Source organism: Salminus brasiliensis, chromosome 3 (genome assembly GCF_030463535.1).
Source record: "Salminus brasiliensis chromosome 3, fSalBra1.hap2, whole genome shotgun sequence".
Classification (NCBI taxonomy): Eukaryota; Metazoa; Chordata; class Actinopteri; order Characiformes; family Bryconidae; genus Salminus; species Salminus brasiliensis.
The window spans coordinates 46,967,364-46,990,210 of NC_132880.1; the positions used below are offsets into that span (position 1 = coordinate 46,967,364).

Here is a 22,847-nt window from a genome sequence, read left to right on the forward strand (position 1 = left end):
GTCAGTGGAAACTTCTGCGGAGCTCTTGAACGCAGCCTTATTTTGTACCTTGGATTGTCAGGGTTTTGGGAAAAGCTCTTGGAGTTTCTTATTGCGCTGATATTTGAAGACAGTTAGCTCATAATACAATATATTAACAGATATTGCTACTTAAAAACGCTCTAATCTAACTTTTCTGTGGCTACGTTACGATGTTTTGCGTGTTTTTAATTTTAATGGCATTTTAATACGCACCTGATAATAACCTGGTAATGCTGCGTTCAAGTCGTGTCGGAAATAGTGCATTTACAAAATAAGATGATTATAAAACTGTTAAACTCTATTAAACTTTTTTTTTGGTGCCAATAAGAAATATAATCCTATCTAAACAGTTTGGACAGATAACACGTCGTACTTACGAGCTCCAGGGTCGTGACTAGGAACTTCTGAGGAGCGCTTGAAGGCAGCATGAGTCCAAGTTACAGTGCGTTCGCCATATATCCTATTTTATAGCATTATAATCTGGAAACGGTGGGATTAACAGAACATTGACAAACTATTAAAGCTATCAGAAGTTGGGTTCAGAGCCAGGCACTAATCCAAACCACGTGAGGAGTATTAGAAAGTTGGAAGGGACGTTATTTAGCAGTTTGGCTCTCTCTTGACTTCTGCATTGGAGCAGCTGCAGCTAGACAGCCAGTACAGACATTAAGCCTGACTCAGTGACTTTCAGCCAGGACGAGAGGGGTTTCATAACCTGCAGATCAAGCTGGGGGCTCGGACAGTGCCTCTGAATAGCCGCGTATAATGTTTAGGAGTTTGGGCTCAGTGGTCACTTCCAGCATTTCCTGCCTTCCTGACCTGGAGCTGGAGCTGTAGCTGAGGTCCTAGTAGACTGTGCCTTTGCTGGAGCTGTGGAGGAGGACACTGGTAGGATTTTGGACAAGCAGAGAGAAAAAGAAGAGATGTCTGACATCAGGACATATAATGTGGTGATTCTGGGAATAGGATTTTTATTTATTTTTACTGCCTTCACAACCTGTGGCAATATAGAAGTAAGTGAGATGGTTGTATTTTGAGATATTACTATTATTACTAACCTTTCATAACACAACTGATGATCGCATTTGTGTGAAATCAACTTTTTTGCAACTAATGACAGAATTATGAGTCTGACAGCTGTCCTCTGAGCAATAGAAATGCTCCATAAATATGTGGTGTTATCATTTTACATTGACGTCCATTGAAAGTTACGTAGGGCATTTCCTCCTCCTTCTTGGAGATGCAAGGTTTTTGCATTGCTGCAAAGAAAAAAATACAGTTCCATAACAGACTGTGTTTCCCTGCTTGCCTCCATCTTGCATGTTCGGTATGTGTAAGACCTTTGTTTCGGAAATCCAGATCAGGCGCATCTCGTGTTTGCAATCTGCCTCTTCAGTCATGAGTGATGAATGGCTGCAATACTGGAATGTCATGGTCTTGTAGTAAGAACTGGGTGTAGGTTGGTGGCTGAGCCTTAACCCCTTAAAAAAATGAAAAGTCTACGTCCAGCCGGCGGGCCGAAGGGTTGTTACAGGCTCCTAAGACCAAAGATCAGCCCCAGCAGTTTGTACAGAAGTCCCTGTAGAGACGGAGTAGTAATACACCGTAGCCTTGAGGTAGCCCATCATTCAGTTCGGCTGTATGCAGACTATAATTTCCTAAATTCACTTAAAGCAGTATTACGCCCCAATCTTACCCTAAAACAGCAGCCTAAGGATCATGCTGATGCTCCTCCACTGACTAACAGGGGGAGAATGGCGTCTCCGTCATTCCCACTCCGGGCCGGATCGCTGCTGCTGTACTGCACTGTGGAGGTTTGGTGGTGGAGCTGCAGGAGGAGAACCTCTCTCCAGAACTGCTGCTGTGTAACGCTGCGTAACCCATAGAGTCATATTAGTGTAAAATCCTGTAGTATTACTTTACCACCTCAGCCCACATGCTTCTCTAGCTTCAGATGCTTTCAGCTTGTCCAGAAATGCATGTGTACAGCTGTCAATGAGGGGGAGCTCATAGCTCTTAGTATAAAGTTAATTACAATTCCCACCTAATTCTGTTTTATTAGTGTCTAATCAGACTGTAATGATAATATAATAACAGTAATGTTCATTTACTGATAATGATCAGCTATGCTTATTCATTTATTTTGCTTTATTTCAGCAAACAGTGGTGAAAAGTCTGGATAATGCTACTTTCACTGGAAGTGGCTATCACAGGTAAGTGTACAATGTTTACGAGTTTGGGCTCAGTGGACACTTCCTGCGCATTTCCTGCGTTTCTGACCTGGAGCTGGAGCTGTATCTTAGGTCCTAGTAGACTGTGACTTTGCTGAAGCTATGTCCATGCTTTCAGCTTGTCCAGAAATGCATGTGTACAGCTGTCAATGAGGGGGAGCTCATAGTGTGATTAGTATTTACAGCAGTGGAGGAAAAGTTAATTGCACTCCTCACCTGCAGCAAAAACATAACAATTCCCACCTAATTCTGCTTTGTTAGTGGGTATCACAGGTAAGTGCTGATGCAGGTCACAATGGTCAGGTTGCAGTTGTTTGGGCTACTCTGATAATGAATGTCTGCAGCCAAATTTACATTTACATTTACATTTATGGCATTTAGCAGACGCTCTTATCCAGAGCGACTTACAAAGTGCTTTGCTATTTACCCAAGAAAAACCTCAGCTAGTTAGAATAGATCAATAATTCAAAGGATACCTCCCAAATTGGTGTGGGGGTGTGGGCAAGCCAGAAAGAGAGATGTGAACTCAAGGTGAAGTAAGTGGTACCTAGCTAGTGCAAACAGGAAAGAATTTGTGTTACCAGTGTAGTTAGGAAAAAAATGGTGGATCTCACATAGAAACGTCCGTATAGGCTGATTGGTCCAGTCTAAAGTATGACGGGTGTTTTTCAGTCGTCTGATGGCAGCTCTGTTCAGCGATATACACACAAACACACACAACCTGAAAAAGCAGCGCTGGGAGAGAACGCTGGAGAAAATCCTGCGGATCTTATAAAAGAGCAATGACTAGACCGAAATGAAGGATTCCACATTTTACTGTGGTTAAAGTTAAGTTTAGAGTGTAGATTAACCTGTAGGTTAAGGTTTGGTTAAGATTAGGTTTGGGTGTAGTTTAGGTGGAGGTTAAGATTAAGTTTAGGTGTAGATTAAGAATAGTTTAGAATTAGGTTTAGATGTAGATAAAAGTGTAGATTAAGATGTAGGTTAAGGTGTAGGTTAAGATTAGGTTTGGGTGTAGATTAAGATGTAGATTAAGATTAGGTTTAGGTGTAGTTTAGGTGGAGGTTAAGATTAAGTTTAGGTGTAGATTAAGAATAGTTTAGAATTAGGTTTAGGTGTAGATAAAAGTGTAGATTAAGATGTAGGTTAAGGTGTAGGTTAAGATTAGGTTTGGGTGTAGATTAAGGTGTAGATTAAGATTAGGTTTAGGTGTAGTTTAAGGTGTAGATTAAGATTAGGTTTAGGTGTAGTTTAGGTGGAGGTTAAGATTAAGTTTAGGTGTAGATTAAGAATAGTTTAGAATTAGGTTTAGATGTAGATAAAAGTGTAGATTAAGATGTAGGTTAAGGTGTAGGTTAAGATTAGGTTTGGGTGTAGATTAAGATGTAGATTAAGATTAGGTTTAGGTGTAGTTTAGGTGGAGGTTAAGATTAAGTTTAGGTGTAGATTAAGAATAGTTTAGAATTAGGTTTAGGTGTAGATAAAGTGTAGATTAAGATGTAGGTTAAGGTGTAGGTTAAGATTAGGTTTGGGTGTAGATTAAGGTGTAGATTAAGATTAGGTTTAGGTGTAGTTTAGGTGGAGATTAAGATTAAGTTTAGGTGTAGATTAAGAATAGTTTAGAATTAGGTTTAGGTGTAGATAAAAGTGTAGATTAAGATGTAGGTTAAGGTGTAGGTTAAGATTAGGTTTGGGTGTAGATTAAGGTGTAGATTAAGATTAGGTTTAGGTGTAGTTTAGGTGGAGGTTAAGATTAAGTTTAGGTGTAGATTAAGAATAGTTTAGAATTAGGTTTAGGTGTAGATAAAAGTGTAGATTAAGATGTAGGTTAAGGTGTAGGTTAAGATTAGGTTTGGGTGTAGATTAAGGTGTAGATTAAGATTAGGTTTAGGTGTAGTTTAGGTGGAGGTTAAGATTAAGTTTAGGTGTAGATTAAGAATAGTTTAAAATTAGGTTTAGGTGTAGATAAAGTGTAGATTAAGATGTAGGTTAAGGTGTAGGTTAAGATTAGGTTTAGGTGTAGATTAAGAATAGTTTAGAATTAGGTTAAGATGTAGATAAAAGTGTTGATTAAGGTGTAGGTTAAGATTAGGTTTGGGTGTAGTTTAGGTGGAGGTTAAGATTAGGTTTAGGTGTAGATTAAGAATAGTTTAGAATTAGGTTTAGGTGTAGATAAAGGTGCAGATTAAGATGTAGGTTAAGATTAGGTTTAGGTGTAGATTAAGGTGTATATTAAGATTAGGTTTAGGTGTAGATTAAGGTGTATATTAAGGTTAGGTTTAGGTGTAGATTAAGGTGTAGATTAAGGTTATATTAAGATTATGTTCAAGTGTGGGTTAAGGTTAGGATAACGCCTCGCCAAAAGATCGCTAAAATAGGGAAGAACGTTACGTCCAGTGAAAATTCTTTGGACCTTTAAAGGTGTGTTTTCCACACTCACACACCTGTTTAAACACAACCTATTCATACAGGCCTATAATGCAAGCTACAGCTATCTGTGTGATATTTAATACGCCTGAGAAATGCCCATTAACGTGCTTTTGCTTTCTTTTTTTCAGCCTTGGGATTATCTATGGTATTTTTTCATTCGCTAATTTATTAGCCCCCCCTGTCGTAACAGTAATTGGACCACGGGTTACGATGTTCTTCAGTGGAATTCTTTACAGGCAAGTATCATTTATTCGCCAACACCTCTATCGAAGCATTGCTGACATTCATCTCTGTACATTCATCATCATTATAACATAGTCCCTCATTTGTCTGTCTTTTAGTGGTTATGTAGCTGTATTCATTAGACCGTCCACCTGGTCCTTTTACTTCACCTCCGTGCTAATTGGAATCGGAGCAGCCCGTAAGTGTTCAGACTTCTCTGGCATTTGAAACCCATTTTCGCTCAGCTTTGCTAAGAGGAGCGTTTCGGCCCATGCTGTAGAGCCTCTTTGTGCATAAATGCTAAATGCATTCCACCCAGACTTAGATTAATAACATTTAATGGGTTAGTGTAATCCAATCTAATCTCAAATCCAGTGTCTTAATTCTGTAGTATTTAATTGGGCTTTTGACACATTCAGATTGGATTAAACCCCTTATTTTCTTTTCCAGTGCTTTGGACGGCTCAAGGACACTTTCTGGTGGAGAACTCTGATGCCTCCACCATCAACAGGAACACTGGCTTGTTCTGGGCTTTGTTGCAGTGCAGGTACGGACGCAGTAGAAGTCTCTGAAAACGTGGACCACTGCCCAGAATAGTAGCAATGTGTAGTGCCAGCATTAGGGCTGGGCCACATGTTTGAAAATGTACATCAGTCAGCCATAACATTATAACCAGTAGTCACTCTTTGTGCTACCAAAACAGCCCTGACCCATTGAGGCACGAGACCTCTGAAAGGTTCGGATGTTATTTATTTATTTATTTATTTATTTTGCTGGCCAGACCATCAAATATAAATCTGGATGCAACTGTTTTAGATATGACAAAAATGTGGGATATCTAGATTTGGGCTGGCAGTCTGAACATAGACTCAGTTCCTTGTCCGTTCTTCCTGCTCCCCTTGACAGATGCAATTGGAAGCAGATAATCAGTGATATTAATTTCACCTGTCTTTACTGTTGTGGTTTTAATGTTATGGCTATCACTGTACATTGTTATATGTCAGTCTTTTGCTGATCTCTTTATCATTGTCTCTATATTTATACATTTAGCGTTAGGATTATTGTGTGTGTTCCCATCTGAACAGGGACATGAATCCCACAAAATACATATAACCCAGCCCTAGTCTGTGCAAACAACCTGGACTAGATTTGGTATCATTTACCAGAGAGCTGATATGTGTGTAGTTATGGTGAACACTGGACTTTTTCATCATAATGTTTCCTACTATTTTATTGAATTATTTTCTGTTGCAGTTCGATTTCTTTACAATAACTTTGGCTTTCTTTTCTTTCAGTATGCTGTTTGGCAATCTGTATGTTTATTTAGATTGGAAAGGAAAAACTGAGATTTCAGGTAACTTGTATATCAGTTTTAATCTGATATCTTACTGAAATGTAATGCTTTTATTAATTATTTTCACGTATCCTTAAAAGAAAGAATTCTAATTTAATCCACTTGCTTGTTTCTACACTCATTATCTATCAGCTCCACTGTTCTATAATTCCAGACTGTATTCATCTGTTTCTCTGCAGACTCTGTTATCACCCTCCTTCCACCCTGTTCTTCAATGGTCAGGACCCCACAGGACTGACCACTACAGAGCAGACTGTAGTATTATTTGGGTGGTGGGTCAGTCATTCTCAGCACTGCAGTGACCCTGACTGACATGGTGGTGGTGAGTGTGTGTGTTAGTAGTGTGTGTTGCGCTGCTAGTTTGAGTGGATCAGACACAGCAGTGCTGCTGGAGTGCTTAAACACTGTGTCTGTCCAATCACTGTCCACTCTCTATTGGACACTCCTACCTAGCAGGTCCAGCTTGTAGATGTGCAGTCAGAGACAGAAGCTCTGTATCTGCAGCTGCACAGTTTGTTGGTGTTGATCATCCTCTAGCCCTTCATCAGTGCCCACAGGACGCTGCTGGCTGGATATTTCTGGTTGGTGGACTATTTTCAGTCCACCATCCTCTACTCGTACCACCAGCGCAACACACTCACACCACCACCATGTCAGTCTAGTGTCACTGCAGTGCTATGAATGACTGACCCACCATCCCAATACGACAGCCTGCTCTGTGGTGGTCAGTCATCTTAGGGTCCTGACCATTGAAGAACAGGGTAATTAGGTGGTCATTCTTTTAATAAGTTAACAGACTAATTAAGTCCAGATTTTGACTGAATCTGAATTTGCAAATATGGGCGTCAACATTTTATCTGATGTCATTTTCCCTCCTTACAGACGGAGACAGGAGGATCATGTTCATCGCTCTGCTGGTCACCTCTGTGCTCGGCACTCTAAGCTTCCTCATCCTGAGAAAGTCACAGCAGCTGGAGGAGGAGGTTCTCTCTGAAGAAGAGGGACGGTCCTTGTTATCATCTCGACTAATGTAAAGTTAAACATTCATTTTTGCTCATTTTACTGTAAGATAAGATAAGATAAGATAAGATAATCCTTTATTAGTCCCACTGTGGGGAAATTCTCAGTGTCACAGCAGAAAAGGATAGCAAGACACTCAGAAGCAGAAACGTAGATAAATTACCACTATATACACAATATAAATAATAGAAGTAAGAAGCAATAACAATATTATTTACAGATTATTTACAAGTAATTGGAAATGACTCTTAATTGCATGTGTGTACGTGTGTGGGGGGTATTGCACACTGTAGCAATTAATAATAGGCATGGTAATGTCTTTGTTCATATTTAGACATTATTTTAACCCTTGTGTGGACTTTAGGGTCAAATGTGACCTGTCGCCACACCACCATGTTTTTCTGCTTGAAATTTAATGACATTTCCTAGAGTGACCTCAACATTAGAGCTGCTCATACTTCCATAAGAGCTGGTTTGGACTGTGAATGTGGTTCCAGCTGGTTTTCTGTGTTACAGATATAAGCAGCGAGCCAACTCAGCTATAAATGATGCCAAGGCAGAATTCAGTAAGTACTGAAATCACCAACAAACATCATTGCTGTCAGATCAGACTCACCAGAGAGGAGAAGAAAATGTTAATTTTAGGTTTTTATTCATAAAGTAAACTTATTGTGACAGTTGTAGTATTTAGGCCTTATGTGTTTATATGATCAGTCATAATTTTTCTTTTCTTTTTTTCCCAGAGACAATTTTTCACCTTTTTGGCTCGAAAACGATATTACTTTTAGGCTTTTGCATGGCATACAGCGGTAAGTTTGACATATCACACTAAATTTATCAGTGCATTCTTGTATTTTCTAGTAATAAGGGATCTAACGTGATCAGTGACAGGAGTGAACGCTCCCTCTAGGTCTGGAGCTCTCTTTTTACAGTGGTGTTTATGGAACTTGCATTGGTGCAACGAGTCAGTTTGGAGACGGAGCCAAAGCCTTGATTGGGATTTCAGGGATTGTGGTGGGATTCGGGGAAATAGTTGGTGAGTACACATGAGCGATATCTGAAGTATACGTATCTGCTTCGCAGTGCAAAGGAGGGGTTTCCAGGGGCATGCATTGCTTGCGCAGGCCATGACTTGTACACCCTCTAAATCTTAACTACACCTTGTGCAAAACTTTGGAGCTATTGGTCCCACAAACCCTGATTGGCTATCTGGTTTCTTTTGGGTGGGTGATGAAAGTAAACAATACAACACAAACCAGAAGAAGCGCAAAAAATAAACAAAATCCAAACAGCAGAGCTGTGTGTTGAGGACCTGACTGATCTAGCAGCATTGAACAAATCTAATAATAAAGATTAATATAATGAGTTATTAATTGTTCTAATTTAATTATATAACAAAAACGGTCCAGGTGGTCTTCTCATTGGCTCGGGCCAGTAGTGGCTCAGTGCTTAGAGTGCTGGGTTATTGATAACAGGGTTGTGGGTTCAAACTGAGCTGCCTCCCTGCTCCAGGGTCGCTGTGGCATGCCTGACCCTGCACTAGGGGTGGGCGATATGGTGAAAATATTATATAGCGATATTTAAGTACATTGTCATACTCTAAATGGATCACAATACACATAATCACAGACAAATTGCCCCAGTGTATTGACTGAAGGTTGTAACGACTGGAAGTATGGTGTTAGGTGGGTGCTCTCGTGGAGAGGTGAATACTTAGCTCCATTAAGAGACATGCAGGGAACACGTTGTGCAGGGGTTTCAGAGTCAGTTTTAATGAGCAATGAGAGCACTTTAAAAATAATACTCTCTCAGGGATTTTTATTTAACACATGCTGCACTTCATCTAGTTAAATCAGACTGCTTACACTGTTTGTAATAAAATGTGCAGTTGGTGTTGATATTCTGAATATGCTCAGAAAAGCATACTGTGTACCACAATTACAAAATTTATCACAATACGACAAAATATTGTCATATTGCCCACCACTACCCTGCACTCTGACACCAGCTTTCCAAGCTTTCTAAGCTGGGTTATGTGAATAAGGTGAATTTTGTTGTATATCAGAAGTGAATAACTGTAATGAAGGCATTTATGTTCTTACAGATGTTTAATTGGTTCATTTCATAACCAGCAAAGCATCAGCATTTATTACATCATTCATTACATCAAAAATCCTTTTGAGTTTGAGGTAGAGATGTGCGATATGAAAAAAAACGATCACAATATTTAAAGACATTTTTTACCATATGCATAATTTTCGCAATATTTTGTCATGTAGACAAAATGCACCAACAATGTAAATGTTAAAAACTGCTATCCAAATACTCTCCTATACCTTGATTTTTACTTGAAATATGCTTCACTTAATTGAATAAAATAAGACTGATTACACTGTTTGACATGAAACTGTGCTCTTTAAGCACTGACGATATCCACGACACACTCATAAAAGCATACTGTGTACCACAATAACAAAATTTATCACAATATGATACTATATCATATTGTCAGATTGCCCAGCTCTAGTTTAAGGCTTATTATGGCTCTGTGTTTGCATACAGCATACAAAGAGCTGTTTTTTCATAGTGACCTTGAATTGGACAAGAAGAACGGATGGAAAGTAAGAGCTGATTAACAGACAACACACCAGCTGAGGATGCTGGGAAACACAGGTGTGTTAAGAATACTATACCAGAAATCCTTAGTTCCTTAAGTTGCTTAAACTCAGTGTTATTTTGTTAAAAATAATTTTACCTTTTGACCTGGTAACACTTTTTTTACAGGCCTCTTATTTGCTGTTAGGGCTAGTGAACATTTTCCCTGTTGCTGAGTGTGGAACTTTCCTGATCTGGTGTCCTGGTGTACAGTGACCCTTTTTATCACTCAGGATTAAGCTGTAGGATTAGGTATTTGGCAGAACTGGCAAGAGTAGATTAATTCTATTACATCATGTTCAGACAAACTCTAGAAGTCTTTTCCCACGAGGAAAAAAGGATATTGTAAGGGGTCAGTGTCTGCTGCTGCCTACCAGCAGAGGGCGACGGCAGCGAGGCACTGTTACCTCCTAGTAGTAATCAGTGTGAATCAGACACACCTGGTGGTCACAGCATTTAAGGCGGTGAGAAATGGCACTTTTTTGTCACACCTTTGTAGAGGGGTGACCGGTACGCTCCGGTCCACAGAAGTGAAAGAAAGGAGTTTAAATGGAGACTCAAGAAAAGTTCAAAGGAAAAGAAAATAACAGGGTTGTAAAAGTAATAAACTGAAGAGATCAAAGCTCGACAATCAAACAGCTCAAAGAAACCTTTGCTCTGAGAGAGAGAGCGAATGAATATGAATATGAATATTGGTTTTCAGTTGTTTTGGTGCTAACTGCCCGAAGTCTGAGCTACGCCATCTTGATGTCTCCTTTGTTTGGTTTTCCCGCCTTTTTTATTTCATTGTTTTAAGGGCTGCAACTCCACCAATTGCCTGGGCTTGCTGGTGGTGCAGGGGTAAGGTGTTGGACCTCCATTGCTGGGGTTGCAACTGTTCTCCCGCAGTACACAAAACCACCCATAGTGACGCTAACCACATCCCTACATCACATAAGGCCTGTCCTTACAGGCTTTCCTCTCTGCACTTGGGTCCAATCCCTGACCGTCCCGTCACAGATATTTTCTATAAAGAAAACATAAAACATATTGTAACATAAAATATTATAACATTGTAAACATATTGTAACATATTGTCAGATTGCCCAGCTAGTGACTTAATCAAGTGACCTAAATTGGACAAGAGAACTGATAGAAAGTAAGAGCTGAATAACAGAAAACAGACCAGCTGAGGAAGCTGGAAAACACAGGTGTGTTAAGAATACTATACCAGAAAACCCTCGTTCCTTAAGTTGCTTAAACTCAGTGTTATTTTGTTAAAAAATAGATTCAGTTTAATTGAATTCTGTAAACTTTTGACCTGGTAACACTTTTTTTACAGTCCTCTTATTTGCTGTTCGGGCTAGTTAACATTTTCCCTGTTGCTGAGTGTGGCACTTTCCTGACCTGGTGTCCTGGTGTACAGTGACCCTTTTTATCACTCAGTCCCTGACCGTCCCGTCACAGATATTTTCTATAAAGAAAATAGTCATTTGTAAAATAATAGCAAGAAGTAAGAAATGTGGACTGCCACTTGGGTACTGATGGGTTGCAAAGTAGAAACCTGTTCTCTGTATTCTGCTTTTAAGTTGTGTTTGAAATGTAATATTACATTTATTTATACATTTTTAATTAATAATTTTTTAGGGGTTAATCTCCAGGATGAGTTGTATTTCAATTATTTGGCGGCAACACAAGGACACTTCAGTCTAAAATATTTGTAATGTTTAGTGGCTAACTCTCCTCCACAGCTGTGTCTCACTGAATTATAAAAAACACTGCTTACCTAATGCTTATACTCTGTTCTTTGCATTATTGCTATAATGCTAAATATACTTACTTTATTTGGGCAAAAAGAAAACAGAAAAATATTTTTTCCTGGCTTTTTATGTTGTTTTCACACTAAATTCCTTGAACAGAAATCGTCATACTTGCAATCTGCAAAGTCGTATGTAGGAAGGCGACGTTCAAGCCATTTTTTAAGCCATCTTCAGAATTCAGTCAGGATTCTTTACATCCGATGTATAGCTTGCCTAAAACTATGACACCATGACCGTAGCTTGGCTGAATCTTCATCGTAATTCCGTCCTCTTTCAGGTGGAGGTCTGTTTGGACTTGTCTTGAAGAACAACCGGTTTCGGCGCACGTCGGTCGTCTTCCTTGGTATGGTGGTGCATTTTGTGGCCTTCTACCTGATCTTCCTCAACATACCGGATGATGCTCCAGTGGTATTTAAAAGCAGCACCCAGCAGAAGCCGTATTTGACACCAAGGTACAGTTCTGTCCGACTCGTACAGTCCATGTGTGTCTTGTCTTGTGCTGATTTCTGTAATACATCAAAGCTTCCTGTGTTCTTTTAGCGTGTCCATCGCCATGCTGTGCAGCTTCCTGCTTGGGCTCGGAGACAGCTGCTTCAACACTCAGCTGTACAGCATTCTGGGCCGAGTTTACAGTGAGCAGAGCGCACCTGCCTTTGCCATCTTTAAGTTTATTCAGGTAAAGCATGATTCATACTGCATTCCCACCCCATATAAAAATATCTGTATCTTTATATACACATATGTATTCTGTACTGTATAGAGGTTTTAGACACTTAAGCACATTATTTAAAACCCAGACTATCAGCAGTGAGTTTTTACTCCAGTAGTAGCTCCAGAACTCAGCAGCAGCTCACTAAGCATCATTAAGCCCTGATTTACCACCAAACCAAGTGTTGATCTGAGGAGAACTCTAAATAACACTAGACTCCATGCGGAGAACTTTGGAGATGTTCTAATGATGAACACAGTGATGGAAAAACATTACTTTGTTGTCAAATTTGCAACCAGAGAGACCCGCCCCTTTCTCCCAGACCACAAATGGGCCAGTATTTGCACAGGGAAAGTTAACTGTTAAAATTAGAGACACTGGAGATGGAAAGGCCGTTTAGAGGAGGAAAATTAAATGGAAAATGGGTGGAGTTGTTTTGTCATTGAAACGTGGGGATGGGCGGAGCAACACATCATACTGCACCCAGCCAGCAGAGGTGCTAGACCTGTGGTTGCTTCACTTTTGAGAAATGTTGCGTCTTTGGTATTTAGTAAATAAACACTTACACACACACCTTTGACAGCTTATCTGGGCAGTGTGTGTGTGTGTGTGTGTGTGTGTGTGTGTGTGTGTGTGTGTGACTACTAGTATGACAACCATTCCAGGCATTTCATCAAACAGTTAGCTGAATTTGCAGACTATGAATGGCATTAAGTCCCAACAGCAATCTGAAAGACTAGTGGAGAGCCGGCAGTCGAGGTTATTTCACCATAGTGATTTCTGAATGCTCTGAATGAGTTCAGATATTAGTACTGTGTTGTTTAAATCTCAATAATAATGTCTTTGCATTTTAATTATTATAATAATTTCTTTGCATTATTTGAGCAGTTGTCATTTCTGCAAATAAATGAATGCTCTAAATAGCACATTTTTTTTTGGAATTTAGGGGAATTGTTATGCAATGTTATGTGAAATACAACGCAAATGTAAATATCCCTAAACACATTGCCTAGAAATAGTAAAACCAGACAAACTGATAAGGTAGCTTGGTCTCTTAATTGTGTGTGTATGTGTATAATGTATATATATATAATGTGTGTGTGAAAGTATATATATATATAATATAAAAAGAATTCTATAAATATAAAAATATAATGCCATGTTTTTTTTCCGTCAGTCTATCTTTGCAGCAGTGGCTTTCTTCTACAGTGGCTACCTCCTGCTGACCTGGCAGCTCCTGATTATGGTCATCCTGGGCTTCACAGGCACCCTGTGCTTCTTCATGGTGGAGAGGATGCAGAATGTCTCGGCTGATCTTCCAGAATACTAGTCAAAAGTATTTGCCCTGTCTCTGTAGCCTGGTGCATCCCCCCTGTAGTGTTCACACAATAGCGCAGCCTCATGTCACTTCATCTCCTGAGCTCTTACAGAACACTAACACTTATTTGAGCTTGAGCTTTATTTTAATTACATTGGACTCTTGGAGTTTTGAAAGTAAGATTTATCAGCATTAAATGATGCACATATTTTCATGACACTAAAAGCATGTTTTAGGGTGGGTTTATATCGGTTTCACATTTGCTGTGGCAGGTTTGATGGGATGGCTCTTGTAGATTTTAGATTTCAAATAGTGGTATGCACACTTGATGAGATTGAGGTCAGGACTCGGTTCTTACTGCAGGACATTCATCTTAGTTTAAGATAGTCCTGGTCAGTTGTCCACTTGTCACACAATGCTACCAGTTCTGGGAGATTGAAGACTAGCAGCCAACTGCATCTTTTCAAACTACCTCTAACGCAGCGTCATTGGACAGCTGAATGTGCTTGGAGGACAACACTAACTACCAGTGCTTTTACAACAACTAACAAACGTCTGCACTGGCTAGCACTGCGCTAATGATGAGGGGAGGGGAAGGCGACGGTCCTACCCACCTAGAGAGTAGGGGTAGAAGTCAGTGATCCCATTTACACCTGTTCACACTATCTGGATTGTATTCTGAAAAGATTTAGCCTCATGTTTTTATACTGGGTAGTCAAATGCATCTCTGATTAGTCAGACTGAAATCCGATTGCTGTGTGAGACGGGATATGCAAATCCGCAATCAGTTTTTTGCCTGTTTAGCCTCTTCCTGTGCTGTGCTGAGGATGGTTGCTGTCAAAAAATGAGCAATTTCTAATTGTACCCTATTTTCTACCCAATTTGAAGGGCCAAATACCAAATCCCTGTTCGTCTGAACATCCCCCATCACTAGCAATGCCCCCAACACTAGAAGGATGAAAACTAGCACGTCTCTTCTATGACCTGCAAAGCCAGCCAGACATCACCTCACTCTGAGTAAATCCCAAATCCTGATACTCAAGACTGGAGCATGAATTCATAGTAAAAATATTGATTGGAAATGATGCATATTATCCACTAATGATCCACAAAACATTATAACCACATAATAACATTCTAAACATTATGACCACCACCTAATATTCCATCGATGCTCCACCATGGCTTTAGCAGCAGATTATTTAAATCCTGTAAGTTGTGAAAGTGGAGCTGCCATGGATTATATATGGATTGTGGAGCAACCTTCGTCCACTGCTCCGAGGTCCAAGTGTGTCCAACACTTGTGTGTCCATTGTAGGTCATAACAGGACTGCTCATTGGTGTACAAAATGTCATTTGCAGTCCAAAACGTTGAACGATGTGTCCGAATTGCGTACTAATTACTAATAGTAACTAGTTTGAGTATTAAGTATGTAATTATAGCAAAAAATGCCTAATAGTTGCGTATAGTGGGTATGCACTGACATCACGTGGGTATATCTGCCTCAAAACGAGATCCAGCGTTAAGACATCCCGAGCTTAACTTATAACATACATAACATTTATTATATACAGCTGTAACACTTAGTGAAGCAGGTGTCTGGTTGGCTAGCTAATATCAGCTAATTCTCACTGAACCACCCTAACCAGCCTAACAGAAAACGACTGTCATATTCACATGCCTAGCTAACGTTAGCCCTTTATCATTTAGGGATACTGCTACTGGCTACCCAATCCACGCCCCCCCGCTCAGTTTGCAGGGTCGGGTAGCGACAGTGCGGTTATGCTGGCCACTATGACCCAATTGGAAATAGAGGACCTATTCACGTCTGGCAGCAACCTGCAGTATTAGTATATAGACTTAGTGTGTATAGTCTGATGGTATTAGTGTGTTGTACGTAATTGGGTAGAAGCCTCAACACAGTGCACACTGCCCCACACACACTCTCAGGGTTCAGATCACTACAGGATACTTTTGCTCATGCAGTGTTTAATCAGTTTTTGACACATTTTTTGGTTATCCTTAAGTTGTTATGAACTGCACTGTCAATATTGTACTTTTTATTACTTTTTATAGTTTTAGTTTAAACTTCATTTATATCTTTAGCTTAGGTTTTATTGGAGTTAAGCATATTTCACATTATTGATATGATCAGAGCGATAACATGCAAATACAACCTACACTCAGTTAAAAGGACATTTATGGCTATTTGCCAAAGACAAATACATATGAGGGTCTTTTACAGGCATACAAAATGGACTATAGCAATTTTGAGAAGGTCCAGTTTAGAGTGCCATACATGCACTATGTGGACAAAAGTATTGGGACATCTACTCATTCATTGTTTTTCCTGAAATCAAGGGTATTAAAAAAGACTTGATCCTGTTTTTGTTAGAGTAAGGGTCTCTACTGTCCAGGGAAGAAGGCTTTCTGCTAGATTTTAGAGGAGCATTGACGTGAGGATTTTTTTTAAGCACTTTTTTAATACTGCTTCACAGCTCAGTGGACTCCCTCTAGCCCACGCCTGGCATTAGGCAGCATGGTAACAATAGGTTCATGTTTATCTGCTCTAGAGAGTCCATTGGAGATGCATTAGAATGGGGTGTCCACAAACATTTGGACATTTGGACATAGTGTATGTTTTGACAAACTCAGCTGAGAAATATTGGTAAATGGAATATAGTGTTTGTGCTGTACAGTAAATTAACCAGCGTTAATGAAGATACGGCTGTTGTTGACTGTGTCACAGTCTTTCTAGCACTGCTTTAGCGCCTAACTCTAAATTGTGTAAGGGCTATGCAATAATTAACCGTAATTAGTGTTGTGAATGTATTTGTTTATATTCAGTGATGTACCAGCTTTCTCTTTTAGTATTCCAGCAGTACGATCGTGTTATCTGATAATCGTTTGTGTTGAATTTGATGTTTTATATGGAATCATTTCAGTGGAGTAAAGGACTGTCTGCTGTGTTTCTGATAGCTGTATCTGTTCTGTGTTTATATCATTGCCTCGCACAGTATTTCGGGTCCAAAATTCAATAAATAACCGCAAGTCATTGCAAAGCAGTTTCTGTCATTGTATTTCATTCTCCCGTAGAGAAGATTTGGGCACTTTTAAAAGTAAAGGTTTCCAAATGGTTTGAAATGAATAAAATTAAAAATGTAATTAAAATGATAAAAATTTAATTACATATATTATATAAATATATTATTATATAAATATATATATTATATAAAAATGTAATTGAGCAGCTGCTCTTTCATTGATTCTTCTGAAATCAAGGGTATTAATAATATATATAGTCCATTTTCCTGCTTTTGTTGGAGTAACTGTCTCTACTGACCAGGGAAGAAAGGCTTTCTACTAGATTTTGGAGAAGCATTGCTATGAGGATTTGATTGCATTCAGTGACAAGAGCGTTAGAGAGGTCAGGATGTTTGGTAATCACCCATGTCATCCCAAAAGTTCTGGATAAAACACCACCACCATTCCTGAAAACACAGTTTTTTGACTGCTCCACAGCTCAATGCTGGGGGGGGGGTCGTACCCCTCTAGCCCACACCTGGTATTCCAGGAAGGTTAACATTCTGGAAACGTGACTTAATAATGTGGAATTTTGTGGTTTCTAACACAGCATTCCCAGTTAGACAAACACCAACGTCATGGAAACTGAAAGGCTGAGGTATTTTCCCCAAAACTGAAAGTACAATTAAATTAAATTCAGTACAAGTAAAGATATCAGACACTTAAAATAGCTATGAAAGCCTTTCACTACTGATTGTATTGTGTATAACTACATATAAAACACTTTGAACTAAACTTTCAACCCTAATAACTAGTCCACTTATACGTATAATACATTTCTAAATTTCACACTCAAAAAAATCAATGATAAATTTTCTTTATTTTTTTAATATTTGTTAAATAAATAAAACAAATAGTGAATAAATAAATACACACATGTAAAAAGCTAATGTTCAGTTGTGAAACAAATACATGTAGCAACAAGAACAAAAACAACAAAAAATAAATGGATTAAATATCTAGCTGGGCTGGAATAAATTACAATTACACTGACTTCCATTTAAAGGAACCAACCGAAATTCGACCATCCTATCAGGTTTTAGAATGGACACTCAACTAGCCAATGAGATTGCATGAGGGGAATTAAACTAGCCAATTACATCACTAGTTATTTGACTATTCAATCAGAATGCAGGACAACAATCCAACACAGTGTCGGAGGGAAAATTTAACTGTTCACAGTTCAGAGGTACTGTTTGTTGGTAACGACCTACTCTAAATATTTACATTTATATTTTTTTTAGTAATTTATAAATGTAATAAATGATTATTATTGGATCTTTTGCCAGTAAAGTGAAATGTAAAAGGCTCATTTTTAATTGTGAAACAATTACATGTACAATTATTTAAAAATAAAAATGATTTGAATATCTAGCTGCATCAGAATCATATTTTTATAATTATAAGTTAAAAAAAATATCATATGTAAGTAAAAAAACAAAACTGTAAAGTTGTCATTTTGGAGATTTCTGAGGTTTTTGCATTTTGCATGTATTTAAATTACTTACATTTACATTCTTTACATCCATTTTTAAACTAATAAAAAGTGTCTCCCTTGCAAAAGTGGTTCTGTAAAGAACGAGCCGTTGAAAGTTTCTCTAGGGAATCTTCCATAGCTCCAGACCTGATCACCAGTACGTCCAGCAGAGGGCACAGGTGGCAAACCTTAACAATGGGCATCTTTAAGGAGAATAGGAGGAAGAGGAAATGATGTAATAGGAAGGATTAGGGAAGTTCTCTGAGTACGGCCGCTTGTCTTAGCCCTGTCGTTTTTCACATGACTCAATAAAACAGTCCCTAACGTCATGTGGTGTCTGTGTTTAATAGGGCGTGGCTCCGATAACAACATATACTGTATATAGGACACAAAATAAAATAAGAGGCTGAGGTCATGGTAACCACACATTGTTATATATTATCATCAATATTTTATTTTCAGGCCGGGCCTTATCAGAACAACTACCACCTCTGTGCTTATGCTGGTCAGGAGGACCACATTTAATTAACTGTAATTATTATCATTATTATTATTATTATTTATTACTATTTTCATGGTATTATGGTCAAAATTGGATTATGCAAATCCATGTTTAGAGGATTGCAGTGCTTAAGCCCTGGGACCCAAAATTACATTCCAGGAATGGAAAGTTCATTGGATTGGTTTCATGGTCTGAAAAACAGAATCCTGCCACCAAATCCTGAAGCATTTTTGAATGCCTGTGTGTGTGTGTGTGTGTGCTTATATATATATATATATATATATATATATATATATATATATATATATATATATATATATATATATATACACACAGTTTAATATTCACTGAAGTTCCTGGTAGCCAGACCAGTGTCCCCCAGTCACATGCAGAGTGCTGATGTCTCTGTAAGCGATAGTAAAATAAAAAAGCTGGCATATAAAAGGTTAAACAGTGGGAAAGTGCCTGATTAGTTTCCCAGCAACAAAACCAGTAGATCAACTGGGGCTTAGTCAGAGAGTGTCTGCAGAAGGAAGGAGGCCTTTGTCTAGAAGTGAAAGTACTTCCTGTAGACAGTTATAATGAATATATGCAGTTACGTTGGGTTGCACCCATTGCTGATACAGATTTCCACACATACACAGCTTGTCTAGTCCCTGTAGAGAAGAAGTACAGCCAATAGAATAGGACTCTCTGGAGCAGATCAACATTATGAACCTATTGGCCCCATGCTGCCTAATAATGCCAGGTGTGGGCTAGCAGAGGGGTAGCTATAAAGCCCCCCAGCATTGAGCTATGGAGTGGATAAACTGTGCTCTCTGGAGTAATGGATGCTGCTCCATCCAAGGAGATCATCCGACATCCTGACCTGACTAACGCTCTTGACGCTAAATGCAATCAAATCCTCACAATGCTTCTCCAAAATCTAGTAGGAAGTCGTCTTCCCTGGACAGTAGAGGCAGTTCCTCTAACTGCAGTAGACGCTGCTATTTTAAGGTCAAAATGCCAGCTGGTGTTGCTCTAATCTTTCTGTGGTCAGCCTTGAAGAGGGACGACAAACCGTACAGTGATGCGACGGCTTTAAGCCTTGGTGTAGCTTACTGATGATGATGATGATGATAATAATAATAATAATAATAATATGGCTACATACATGCTAATGCACCGCAGCATTAGCATGCATGTAGCCATATTATTATTATTTTTATTATTATTTCTATTATTATTATTATTATCATCATTATTTATGACTCTTAAATGACCTCATAATTCAGAACATATTTATTTTTGCCATTGAAAATCAAGCTTAGAGCTGGGGTGCCATATATGGGCTTGACGCTGAGTACAGTGGTCTATACTTACGTCTTATCCTCATTTTCCCAGGACCTCCCTTGACCCACACAGTTAACCTTTAACTTTGCCTCAGTCTATAATGTAAAATCGACAACTGGCATTTCCTTGGCGTAAACAAAGAGAAGCCTGTTTAAATAAGCACACAGCAAAGAATTCCACAGTTATAGTTCAAAAATATTTAATTTGTGGGATTGTTTAGCATGATTGGTAATAAACAGACTCCTCTCTGCAATGAAGGCCTGGACAAAAGTATTGGGACACCTGCTCATGCATTGTGTCTTCTGAAGCAATCAAGGGTATCAGAAAATAGCTTATCCTGCTTTTGTTGGAGTAACTGTCTCCACTGTCCAGAGAAGAAGGCTTTCTACTAGATTTTGGACGTGCATTGCTGTGAGGATTTGATTGCGTTCAGCAATAAGAGTGTTAGCAAGGTCAGGATGTTTGATGACCTTATCATACCCAATTTCCCAGCTCATCCCAAAAGCACTGGATGGAGCATCAACCATCATTCTAGAGAATGATGCAGGGGGGCTTTATACCCCTCTAGCCCACGCCTGGTATTAGACATGCCTGGTGCCATGCTGCTCCAGAGAGTCCTATTCTATTGGCAGTACTTCTCTACAGGCATTAGATAAGCTGTGTATGTACATTTGCACATCTGTGTCAGCAGCAATGGGTGCGACTTAGAAGGAAAAGTAGCTGAATGCATTCATTAGAAGGGGTGTCCACAAACATTTGGACATGTAGTGTACTTGTCAGAGTTGCCAGGCGAATTTAAGCAGATCTCTGAGCTACTAGTACTTGTAAATTGATGCCTATCATAAGAGTATTACTGCAGAACAGTCTGACAAGTCTGATGGACTGTGATCAGACTCTAGTCTCTTCATGTTTATTTGAACTGAGGTGAAACTGAAGGTAAGCTTATCTCCTGCCCCTTGACCCTTAATGGCATGAGGTGAAATTACCTGATTAGAGCGGGATAACATTTTCCTACATGATCACTAAATGACGCACAGCACTGTGTGAAGCGGTGAGGCTGTTCTGTAGCTCCTTACAACAAGCCTCAACTCATCTGTTGTTTGCATAATTGTTTCACAAAGGGCTGGGGAGAAGGCCGAGTGCCAGCACCAACAAAACCCAAATGACGTGTGGAGCAGGCGTAGCAGTTCTACAGAAATGAGAAAGACAGCAGTACACCAGAACTGAACCTCCACACACTCACACATTAGTGATAACACACGCTCAGAGCGGGAGGCAGCCACCTCAGAGAGTTACGCTGTGTGGACAAAAGTATTGGGACACCTGTTCATTCATTGTTTCTTCTGAAATCAAGGGTATTAAAACGAGTTTCTACTGCTTTTGCTGGAATAACTGTCTCTGTAGTAGATTTTGGAGGAGCTCTGCTTTGAGGATTTGATTGATTGTATTAAGTGAGGTCAGGATGTTGGATAATCACCAAATCACCACCCCACCTCATCCTCCCCAACTCATTCCGAAAGTATTGTCTATAGCACCAGCTTTCCATTATTTTCATCATTCCAGAGAACACAGTTCTTCCACTGCTCCACAGCTCAATGCTGGGGGGCTTTACACCCCTCTAGCTCACTGCTGGCATTAGGCAGCAGCATGGTGCCAATAGGTTCATGTAGTTGTAATAGTAGTAATCTGATCTGATCTGATTCTATTGGCAGTACTTCTCTACAGGAACGTGTGTGTGTGTGTATATATGCACATATATCTGTGTCAGCAATTGGTGCAACCTAAAGTAGCTTAATGGATTCGTTGGAAGAGGGGTCCACAAATATTTGGACATATATTATATGGGAGCTTTTGGGATTAGCATTTGAACAGTTTTGTTAAAATGGAAATTTAGTTTTTTTTTCTAAGTCCCCTATGGTACGCTGTGCAGGCTAGACCAGGGGGTCATTTACTAGGACAATTGCCCCACCCACCAATCGTCATGCCCTACGGGACATTTGTGACATAATTCATGTGATTTGTTTTATTATTAATAGAAAACTATTTATTTAAAAAACATTCATTTAATTTAATTTAATAAAATAATTCAAATATAACAATATATTCAGCAATACACAGAGCATCAGCTTGCCCTCGAGAAAAGACTTCACAATGAGGTTGAGGGATGAGTGGAGAACCTTCTAAAGGCCTGCAGATCCAGGCATTTTTAATGGACCAGGTTTCGGCTTTTGAGGTTCCGATCCACTTCCGATCCTTCTGGATCCTTGCGGTGGCAGATCGCCATCTGGCCTACTCTAGGTGCCATTAATACACATGATCCTCCACTGCAGGCGACCTTCTCACTTTTTGGACAACTACCTTTGACAGAGTTCATCTGTGACCTTATTTCAGTGAGGAAAACTAAACAGAGCTTTAATTGAACTGATAAGAGCGGCGACGTTACCAGTTAGCAGCTAAAACTAAAGCTAAAGTTGGCTCTAACGCTAACTCTCCATTCCACCTTAAACAGTGCTGCAGTTACAGAGCGTGCATCAGCCCATTAATAACCGGGGAGGAGGCTAATGCTAATGCTAATGCACATACATTGGGCAGCGGTGGCTATGGGGCTGTGGTGGCTCAGCAGTTAGAGCGCCGGGGCATCGATAACGGGGTTGTGGGTTCGATTCCCGGGCTTGGCAAGCTGCCACTGTTG

The 22,847-nt window shown here is 39.4% G+C and overlaps 1 protein-coding gene across 1 annotated transcript; it reads left to right on the forward strand.

Moving 5' to 3' along the window:
- The first annotated feature begins 31 nt into the window (after positions 1-31).
- On the forward strand, positions 32-16,806 carry LOC140552262 (UNC93-like protein MFSD11). Its single transcript, XM_072676401.1, has 13 exons — positions 32-1,034; positions 2,179-2,234; positions 4,811-4,918; positions 5,024-5,103; positions 5,355-5,451; positions 6,200-6,258; positions 7,141-7,288; positions 7,795-7,844; positions 8,022-8,087; positions 8,189-8,314; positions 12,010-12,184; positions 12,273-12,408; positions 13,619-16,806. Exons 1-13 carry the CDS (start codon positions 945-947, stop codon positions 13,769-13,771), a joined length of 1,344 nt encoding a protein of 447 aa, XP_072532502.1. The 5' UTR covers positions 32-944; the 3' UTR covers positions 13,772-16,806.
- The last annotated feature ends 6,041 nt before the right edge of the window (positions 16,807-22,847 follow it).